Below are 10,867 nucleotides of genomic sequence, written 5' to 3'. Positions count from 1 at the left end.
AGCGGCGCGCTGGGGTGGGGGGGGGGGGGGGGGGGGGGGGGGGGGCCTCAGGGCACACGAGCAGCTCGCGCAGGATTCTCCGATTGCCTGGCATCCAAGTGAAGTTTCGAGAGTCTCCCGTCTTCTGGTTTCAAGTGGTCTGGGGTCTCCATGCTTGTGGTCGGCAGTTTTCACGTGGTGGGGTCTGCTTTCTGTAAAAACAACTTAGGGGGGCTTCCTGGGGGCACAGCGGTTAGGAGCCCGCCTGCCAGTGCAGGGGACACGGGCTCGCGCCCTGGCCGGGGAAGATCCCATGTGACGCGGGGCACCTAAGCCCACAGGCCACAGCTACTGAGGCTGCGCTCTAGAGCCCGAGAACCACAACTACCGAGCCCGCGTGCCACAGCTACTGAAGTCCGCGCGCCCCTAAGAGCCCGTGCTCCGCAACAAGAGAAGCCACCGCAATGAGAAGCCCGCGCACCGCAACGAAGACCCAACGCAGCCAAAAAGAAATAAATAAATAACTTTATATAAAAAATAAAATAGAAGCAACTTAGGGATGCATGTCAGACCTTTATCTATACCGTTCAGGGAACTGGGGGCTCAGTGACCCTGTGTCACTGGTTTATAGTCTAGACTGTTGCCGGTTTCCCGGCCCAGCAGCTAGTCTTTGTTTTTACATCTCCAAGTTTCCTAATCATTACCTGTCGGGCCACAGCCTTTTGAGACTCAGGGAGGCCTGGGAGAGGAGAGCTTTTCTACAAGCAAGAGGCAGGCAGGGGCTTCCCTGGGGGCGCAGTGGCTGAGGGTCCGCCTGCCGACGCAGGGGACGCGGGTTCGTGCCCCGGTCCGGGAGGATCCCACGTGCCGCGGAGCGGCTGGGCCCGTGAGCCATGGCCGCTGGGCCTGCGCGTCCGGAGCCTGTGCTCCGCAACGGGAGAGGCCACAGCAGTGAGAGGCCCGCGTGCCGCAAAAAAAAAAAAAGAAAAGAAAAGAAAAGAACATCCATCCCTGACTAAAATCCCTAGAAACATGAAACACGATTTCCTCCACCCAAAACCTCAGCAGCACTACTAGCGGCAAATCATTGGAAGCACACGCAGTATTTTCATGGAACTTGAGAAACTGATTCTCGAATTTGTGCGAAAGAGCAAAGGGTCAGGTACAGCCACACGGTCTTGAAGGAGGAGCGGGTGGTGGGCGTTGGGACAGCGCTGGGGGTCAGGGGTCAAGTTGTGCTGTGGGTTACATGGCGGCCCGGGGCCCAGGCAGTGAGGGCGGTAGACTCACACCTGTGCAGACCTGACATGGGGCAAAGGCGGCTCTACAAATCAGCCGGAGAAATGGACTGTTCAGCCGGTGGTGCGGGGACAACTGGTTACGCCTATGGGGTGGGGGGCGGGAAAGGGATAGTCCTTAAACAGAGAGCAAAAGGCACAGCACGACACGAAGGACACACGTCCCGGAGGAGTAAATTAGTCCATCCGACTGTAACAGCAGTAAGAACACCCGATCATCCGAAGACAGCACAGAGAACCTGAACACAGAGGTCACACGTAAAGGCATTTGCAGCACACACATGACCAACGAAGGGGAGGATCCAGACTGAAGAATTTCCAAAGTCCAAACAAAATGACAAGCCAGTGGAGAAGTGGGCAAAAGGCGTGAATAGGCTTTTTCACGGGAAAGAAAACACAAGTGACCCGTGATGCTCTATCCCATTAGCATTCAGGAGATGCAGAAACCTCCGTGGGTACCACTTGTACACAGTAGATCGACAAAAGTGATGAAGCCTGACACGACCAAGTGTTGGCAGGGATGCAGGTCTGCAGAAACTTGTGCACTTAAAGGAATGTAAATTGGTATGACTGTTCTGAAAAATAATTTCAAATTCCCTAGCCATGTTGATGATGTGATACCTTTGGCCAGCAATCCCACTCCTCGGTACAGACCTGAAGGAACCTCTTGCACCTGCTCCAGGAAGCATGGGCTGGGGTGGGGTAGGGGCGCAGCATCACCGTCCACAAGAGGAAAGGCACTAGAAATACCTCAGTTTCCATTAACAGCAGTGAATAAGCACACTGCTGTATATTCACACGGTGGGGACCACAGCACAGAAGGTAAATGAAGTGCGGCCGCACGTGTCAATACATGGATCTTTTTTTCTTAAGTTTGTTTCATCTCCAGTCCAGTACCGCACCCGCACACGCACACTGCATCCTTTTGAATGGCAGGGACAGAGCCACACGCGGCAGTCCCCAAGCTGCTGGTTACATTAGTTAGATTTGGTCTTTCAGAAAGAAGACAGCTGAACTCCTAGAAGCCGAGCCCTTAGCCAGAGAAGCCCTAGAGCTAATAGCCATGAAAACCTGAAATACATGCAGACGCCCCACCCCCTTTCCAGGGACCACTCTTGAGACCCTCTCCCGCTGGGAGTGGAGTTCCAAGAAATGATGAAGGAGCTGGTGGAGTTTCCCAGGACACTCCCCATCCAATGAGAGAACGCTTTCCTGCCCTTTCTAGAAGCTGGGACACACCCACTTGCTCTCATCCCTTAAGGAGGCTTCCTGCAGTCTTGTAAAGTGTGTAACCCGCTGAAATAAGCCCGGTTGGTTCCGTCCTCCTGTCTGAGTGAGGTACAGATACACTGACTATGGTGGGTAGTCAAGGAAGGCATTACCTTTTGCTCAAAGCTCTCAGCCTGTCCCAGAAAGGAGAGGCAGTGGGAAGGGGTGGAGACGGGCAGTTGCTCATCTCAGGATCTCAGGGGAAAAAGCAAAAACTCAGGGGAGGGAGTGGAGGTGAGCTTTTACATTTACACGGCGGAATGTTTTGCTGGGGTTTAAACTTCCAACTAGGCTTATGCATCTGAAGCACCTTCTTAGGCCGAAGGTCAGCCTGTCGTGGCCAAATAATCTCGTTCCTGAACTGGTCGAGACCAGTGGGTTGACCCCCCACCCCCCGGCCGTTTCCCCATCCCCTACCTGCTCCACTCCCTGCAGCTGCTGTAAAGTCAGCTCCTTGGCCTTGATTACGGGTCAGAGGAGCCACAGGGAGCTCCCAGGGGCTCCAGCGCCCCCGCAGCTCTCCCCTTCAGGTTTGTGAAGGCTTCCCCAAGACCCTTGCCCAGTGTTGGGCCCGGCTAGGCCCCCAGGATTGCCCCGCAGTCACCTCGTATCCTCCTCTTTCCTAACTTTCATCTCCCGGGTCAGACTTCCCCACTAGACTCTGAATTCCATGAGTCTGTCCATTTCACTACTGGGTCCTTAGCTGTTGGCCCATAGCAGGTGGTTAATAAACATGTTCAGTGGATGAGTGCATCTAAGTCCTGAGTGGGCGGGGGAAGGGACTCCAGAATACAGATGGGGTCAAGGCTGGGGTCCTTGCTGACGCCGCCTCGGAGGCACTGGGAAGGGTGAATCCTGGCCCAGGGCCTTGCCCAAGGGTTGACCTAGGAGACTGCCCCTCTCCGCCCCTTCCCTTGTTTTCATCACTGACTGAGGCATGGGCAGGGCATCCATCTCCAGATTGACCCCTGCCCTTGGGCAAGGCACTTAATCCCTGTGGGTCACCACAGTTTTCTCACCTGTGAACTGAGAGGCCTGGCCCAGCTAACCCACAGGGTGAATCAGGGCTCTAAAACCCTACCTAGTCCCTCATAAAAGCCACAGATGACCCCAATCTAATCCCCAAGCTCAAGGTTTTGAGTGGTTTGGAAACAGAATGATGAATTAGACATCGGACATGGCATATGTCAGGGCAAAGTAGGGGGCCTTAAAGCTTGTAATAGGTTGTCAATAAATACCTGTTGAATGATGGAGTGAATGAATGAAGAATGAATGAATGAATGAATGAATGGTGTAAGGAAGGTGTGAAGGAAAATGGGAAAGCGGAGTCAGGTTCGAGGCAGACCGGGATCAGAAAGGCAACCTGTTTCTCAGCTCGCGGCCTAACAGTGGTGCTGCCTCTCTGCCATGAGCATTTAAGTCCTCATCCCCCTATCCTGTTGCGCTCAACATCCTCCCTTAAAAGGTGGGCCTAGACTGAGCTGAAGCCCCTCCCCCAAGGCCCCTGGATCCCCGCTGCCTCTGAAGCCCCAGCAAGGGTCAGGGGGAGCTGCACGCTTCCTCTGAGCTGCCTGCAAAGGTGTGGCCAGGGGGCAAGGCTAGAGGATTCCTCTGGAACCTTCTTGAAGGGCTCAGATCGCAAGTCCCTGTCCTCTTCTTCTGTCACCTCACTGAGGTTAAGATGAGGCGTAGACTGAGAGGGGACCAGCTGGGGAGGTGGGACGCTGCGTGGCCACATCCTGGCCCACCCAGAGCAGCGGAACCACAGAGCTGTCCGAGGATACCCTAACGAGGCCCTGCAGCCTTATCCCGACTCCAGGGTCTCCTGAAAGGGGCTGAGGGTCTCGCCAGGGCCAGGCCAGGGTCCTAGGACTTAGCTCAGTGACCTGGAAGGACAAACAGTGCCAGCTTCGAGTGCGGGAATCACAGGCTTCTGGTCTCCCTGTCCTGGCCCTGCCCCCTCTGGTTTTTGGCTTAATGTCAGCCCTTCTGCACAGGGAGGGGAGACGCAGGGAGAAAGAGGAGGCGGCGATCGGGACTTCCCAACCCAGAGCCCCTTTAAGGCAGTAATTTATGCTGTACAAAGAGGTCACTGACTCTGCTGATGAATAAACAAATGCAATGACCAAACAAATAAGACACATCGCAGTGCGTCAAGAGGGGCAGTGAGATCAGGAGGGGGGAAGACGAGTGGGGAGGGTGGGGCAGGCCCAGGCGGGGGTCCTCCGGGCAGGCTGGCAACGCCTCTCTGGAGGGGGGCCAGCTGGCTTGGGGCTGCTCTCGTTGGCTTTTCCTTCAAACATCATGACTAGCTTGAGGACCGCCGACCGTCTCCCCAGCATCATGTTCACAAAGTCTCAGTAGGAGATGGTGTCGCTGACGCCGCCCGCCACCTCCGAGATCATCTGCATCTCCAGGTGGGTCTTGGGGACCCCACGCTTCTCCATCACCCTCTTTAAAGACATCAGATCAATCTCGCCCTCGTTGTTCAGGTCAAACTCCAGGTACACTTCTCTCTAAAGGCTGCAAGTTTTTCCGGCAGGTTCTCTTCATCACGGTACTGCTGGTCACAGAGGAACTCCCGGTTGATCTCGGCCGGCCTCCTCTCCTGCCGGGCTTTGAGCAAACCGAGCGCTTTCCCTCCTTGGAACTTGTTGCTGAGCGCGACCGACGTGGTGGCTTCGCGACCGCGGCAAAGGGACGAGGGGGAGGGGCGGGCGCCTGGTCCAAGCTGCGTGCGGCGTGTGGCAGCGGGATCAGTACATGAATCTCAAAATTGGGATTAAAACATCAAGTTGCAGGGCTTCCCTGGGGGCACAGTGGTTAAGAATCCACCTGCCAGTGCAGGGGACACGGGTTCGAGCCCTGGTCCAGGAAGATCCCACATGCCGCGGAGCAACTAAGCCCGAATGCGACTACTACTGAACCCGCGCTCCAGAGCCCGTGAGCCACAACTACTGAGCCCGCACACCTAGAGCCCGTGCTCCGCAACAAGAGAAGCCACCGCGATGAGAAGCCCGCGCACTGCAACGAAGACCCGACACAACCAAAAGTAACCAAATAATTAATTTAAAAAAAATCAAGTTGTAAAAGTATAGATGTACTGTGACATCATTTTATGTCTAAAAATAATTTTTAAATAACCACTGTATTTATGGATACACATGTAAGTAGCACAACCATAAGGAGAGACAATTGTAATGATAGTAAAGATTAATTCAGACTCTAGTCACCTCTGGTGGCCAGCGGATGGGAGGAGGGAGTGGTTGCAGGAGCAGCATAGATTCTCAGGTGTTCGTTCCGTTATTAAACGTCATGGTTTACGTATACATTTTTATGTTATTGTGTGTGTATCAAATACTTTTCACTGAAAAAAGAAAAAGATATTGGAACTCATAAGAGCCCAATGAGGTGGCCGATTAAAAAATGTGTATCCTAATTCTGGTTCCAGAATTCCAACCGTGGAGTAAATAGTCACAGTAACTGTTTATCCAACTGTGGTTTATCTCTCACAGTGATTACAATGAAAAATTCCAGAGAGGATATCAAATGCAGCCGTCTGAGGTCAGTGTCGAGTAGCAGGACAGGCCGATTAGGATCTGAAGTCAAACCTGAGTAAAGACCTGAAACAAGGGCGAGTCGGGGGCTGACTTTTCCTCCCTTGATTCCCATTTTGACCCCCGGGTGGGCCCGTCCCTACACTTGGTGGCAGCACTGACGGTAAACCCCAGGGGAGATAGAGAGCCTGAAGACAAGGGGAGGGGGCCGTACAGAGCTGGAGGGGGTGGGAGAAATCCCAGAGGCCAGCGGGTTTCAGGAGGACACGCCCAGCGCCGTGTGTGACCGAGGCTCCCACGGAAGCGCATCAAAGACTTCAAGCCCTGAACCATCTCCCCAGTCCCAGCCCATGTGCCGGATGGAGCCCAGCGACATGGGAAAGGCGTTGGAGTGGAACCCGTAACGGACCACTGCCTGCAGAAGGAGAGCTGGACTGCGCCGTCTGGGCCTAACCAGGTCGGTCTGCTGGAGCCACAGCGGCAGCAACAAGGCAACACCCTCCGGAGTGTTAGCCAGGACCCAGGGTCTCCCAGCACAGTATGCAAGCGTCCAGCACACAATCCCAAATTCCTCAACTCACAGAACCGAACAAGGAAAGAGACGACCAACAGATGCCAAGCCCAAGACGACCCAGAAGTGGTAAGGATCAGTTAAAGCAGCTCTTCTAACCGTCCATCGTGAGGATAAGGTGAATAATCTTGAGATGCCTGGAGAGGTGGAAGTTCTCTGCAGACAAGTAGAAACTAGAAAAGATAACCAGAGGGAACGTTTATAATGGAAAGAACGCCATGTCTGAAATTAAAAAAAAAAAAATCACGGGATGGGCTCAGCGGCAGAATGGAGATGAAGGGGGAAGGGTTCAGGAAACCTGAGGTGGGTCAACAGAAATCATCGCTGTGCAGAACGGAAAACAGGCGTTTGGGGAGAAAGCATGATCTCGAGGATGAATGGGCAACACCACAGGGTCCAACATTCCTCTCACGCAAGTCCCAAGAGGAGAGAGAAATTGGCATAGAAAATAATACTTGAGGAAATCATGGGCCAAACTTCCTAAATTTGGTGAAAAACTTACATTTAGAGAGCCTTGATCTAGTCTTCCATTCTCTAATAGACCCAGATGTCAAGCCTAAAACTATAAAACCTTTAGAAGAAAAGATAGGAGAGAATCTTTGTGACCTCAGAGTTAGGCAGAGTTTTTTGAGAAATTGATGACTTGGACCGAATCAAAGTTAAAAACATTTGCTCTGTTCAGAGAATGAAAAGATAACTCACAGACGGGGAGAAAACATTTGGAAATCACATCTCTTAACAGCTTGTGTCCAGAATATATAAAGAACTCTCAAAACTCAACAATAAGAAAATAAACCAAATTTTAAAATGGGTAAAATATCACCACATACATGTTTCCAAACAGGATATGTGGACAGCAAATAAAATGCATGAACACTAAGCAAGTTAGCCCTTAGGGAGATGCAGGTTAAAATGACAGTGAGATGGCCCTACATGTTTATCAAACGGCGACAATAAAACTGGCAGAACCAGGTGTCAGTGGGTGTTTAGAGCCGGGCAGCTCTCTGTTGCCAGAGGGAATGCAAAATGGCACCACCAACCGTTCTTAAACAGTTTCTTAAGCATACGATGGCCTTAAAAGCTAGTCATCCCAGGGCTTCCCTGGTGGCACAGTGGTTGAGAGTCCGACGATGCAGGGCTGGTGGCACAGTGGTTGAGAGTCCGACTGCCGATGCAGGGCACACGGGTTCGTGCCCCGGTCCGGGAAGATCCCACGTGCCGCGGAGCGGCCGGGCCCGTGAGCCGTGGCCGCTGAGCCTGTGCTCCGCAGCGGGAGAGGCCACGGCAGTGAGAAGCCCGCGTACCGCCAAAAAAAAAAAAAAAAGCTAGTCTTCCCATCAGAAATATCTACCCTAGAAAACCGAAAACTGGTGGTCACACAAAAATATGTACCTGAAATGTTAGGTTTCATTTTTAATTTTAATTTATCAAAGTATAGTTGATTTACAGTGTTGTGTTTATTTCTGCTGTACAGCCAAGCAATTCAGTTATACACACACACACATACATATATATGTATTCTTTTTCATATGCTTTTCCATTATGGTTTATCCCAGAGTATTGAATTTCCTGTGCTATATAGTAGGACCTTGTTGTTTATCCATTCTACATATAATGGTTTGCATCTGCTAATCCCAAACTCCCGATCCATCCCTCCCCCACCTCCCCTCCCCCTTGGCAGCCACAAGTCTGTTCTCTGTGAGTCTGTTTTTGTTTCATAGATAAGTTCATTTGTGTCATATTTTAGAGTCCACTTATAAGTGATATCATACGGTATTTGTCTTTCTGTGTCTGGCTTACTTCACTTAGGTATGATAATCTCTAGGTCCATCCATGTTGCTGCAAGTGGCCTTATTTCGTTCTTTTTTATGGCTAACGTTCCATTGTGTATATGTGCCACATCTTCTTTATCCGTTCCTCTGTGGAGAGGCTTCATTCTTAATTGCCCAGACCAGAAGACCACCCATGTGTCTCTCCTTCAGCTGGTGAACAGGTGAGCGAGCTGGGGTACGTCCACACAGTGCACTATAGCGTCCTGAGCACCAGAGAGGACAGGCCGACGCCACAGGCCCATCCCAGGTGCCTCGTGCTCCCTGGAGAAGCCTCCCCTGCCGCCCCCCCACCAGCCTCCCTGGGCAGCGGTCGGCCCTCCTGGGGACGCTGGCTGCTCTGTGCGTCCATCACTGTGCTGGGAAGTGGGGCGCCAGGTGCAGCATGGGTTGGGGGAGGGGAGGCGTGCTCTGTGGAGGATTTAAGATCAATAACAAAGCTGATTAGGGTCCATCTGCCTCATCACCAGGCGCTGGTGATTCCAGCAGCACCCCTGACACCCACTCCTTCCCGGGAGAAGTTTTCTCGTTGGTCTAAGTTCTCAACAATTCTGCCATCACGGCTGAATTTCAATACTTACGTGTATGTTATGGGTTGAGTTGCTCCCCCCAAAAGATGTCGAGGTCCTTCCCCACCGCCTGTGAACGTGCCGCATTGACAAGTAAGGTCTTTGTAGATGCCACGAGTTAGGCTGAGGTCACTGGGGCGGCCCTAATCCTGTACGACCAGTGTCCTTATAAGAAGGGGACACTGACGGGGGAAGAAAGCCGTGGGCAGATGGTGGCGGAGACGGGGTGATGCACCTACCAGCCCAGGAGCCCCCGGGGTCGCCAGCAAACCACCAGTAGCACGGGGAGAGGCCCAGAGCAGATCGTCCCTCACGGCCTGGGGGGAAACAACCCTGCCAACACCTCCATCTCAGACATGACGCCTCCAGGAGAGAGCAGGGATGCATTTCTGCTGCTTCAGACCCCGGCGTGAGGTCCCCTGTTGCAGCAAACTCGCAGTCGGCACGGCCTCCTTCCTTAGTCTTTAATAGAAGCCGTCTTCTGCCCGAAGTCGATTCGGAAACTAGCTCCCTGGTCGCCCTTGGCCCCAGCACCCCGAAGGCCGAATTCACAGTGAGGTCGCGCCGGCTTGGATCTGTGGGGTCACAGTTCACGTCCTCCCCTGCGGGGTTATCTTTTCTCTGTTTAAACAGCAGGTTCGACATAAACTCTCGAAGCACAGAGGCTGCTTTTCCATTTGCCGCTGTAACCAATTACCACAAAACTAGTGGCTCAAAATAGCAGATTTATCACAGGTCCCGTGGGAAGTCCGGACTGCGTCTCACTGGGCTGAGATCAAGGGGTCGGCCGGGGTGTGCTTTCCACCACCGGGGGGCTGCAGGAGAGAAGCCGTTTCCCGGCCTTGCTGGCTTCTAGAGGTGCCCACGTTCTTGGCTGGCGGCCCCAGCCTCCGCCCTGACGGCCAGCAGCGCGGCTGGGAGGGGCGTGGGTGTGGAACAGACCTCGGCGGGGTCTTCACAGGAGAGCCAGCATCCCCTTCCCCCAAAGGCAGGGGACGCCCCAGAGTGTCCCAACAGTGACAAGGGACAGTTCCCCCAACCTTCCCCCCACAATGAGGACAGCTGTCCTCCCAGTCGGACAGGGGTTCGGGATCATCACCCCTGTGTACCCTGCCGCCCCTCGGGCCGGTCCGCCTTAAGGCCTGTCCTTCGTGATGCCCGACTCACTGCTTTTCACGTGTGGGAGGAAAGCCTGGTCCCGCCGCCGACCAGCTGTGGCAGCGCCGTGTGCGCGTGTCGGAAAGGGCGTGTTGACTCCGGCCTTCTGAGCTGAGGCCGGCTTGGACACGCCAGTCGGGAGGCCCGTTTTGACGGGTCAGCGCCGGGATCCTAGGTTATTAAATGCCTTGGATTTCTCCTCTGTCCATCGCACAGGTTCTTGTGGAGTTTACCTGAGCCAATTCTTATCAGACTTGGAGAACAGTGCCTGGCACGTGGAAAGTGCTCAATAAATGTTAGCTATTTTGTTGTCGGGTTTCTCGTGCAGGCAACTGTCCCCAGACCCAATTCATCCTCACAGCTGGTGATTCCAGAGACGTGGAAACCCTTTTCCCAGCATCTAGATGTCAAATCTCGTGGAGGGACCAACAGGTCTTCCCTATGCTGTGTGAACGCATCACTGCGGCCGGGAGCTGGAGGCTTCTAACTGGCTGGTATTAGTTCCCATCGTCCATGCCTTTGGTGGGGACGATACCCCCAGAATCTGTCTCCCAGGAAAGGGGGGCTCTCAGACCAGAGGGAGGACATGGAAATGATTGCTGGGCAGACCTCCCTCCCACCCTCCCTCCCTCCCTCC

At 53.5% G+C, this 10,867-nt stretch overlaps 1 protein-coding gene across 1 annotated transcript in view; it reads right to left on the bottom strand.

The window, feature by feature from the left end:
• Positions 1–4,717: 4,717 nt before the first annotated feature.
• LOC103072446 (allograft inflammatory factor 1-like) overlaps positions 4,718–10,867 on the bottom strand; it is a 22,011-nt gene continuing 15,861 nt past the window's right edge. Inside the window, 2 exon segments of the mRNA XM_082931405.1 lie at positions 4,718–5,053; positions 5,056–5,225. Coding sequence (XP_082787531.1) covers positions 4,718–5,053; positions 5,056–5,225 — 506 coding nt within the window.

The sequence above is a fragment of the Lipotes vexillifer genome, unplaced genomic scaffold, assembly GCF_000442215.2.
Source record: "Lipotes vexillifer unplaced genomic scaffold, Lipotes_vexillifer_v1.1 scaffold1701, whole genome shotgun sequence".
In the NCBI taxonomy this organism is placed as follows: domain Eukaryota; kingdom Metazoa; phylum Chordata; class Mammalia; order Artiodactyla; family Lipotidae; genus Lipotes; species Lipotes vexillifer.
Note: the sequence above shows the minus strand (reverse complement) of the source record. Positions and strands in the feature narration are given on the sequence as shown.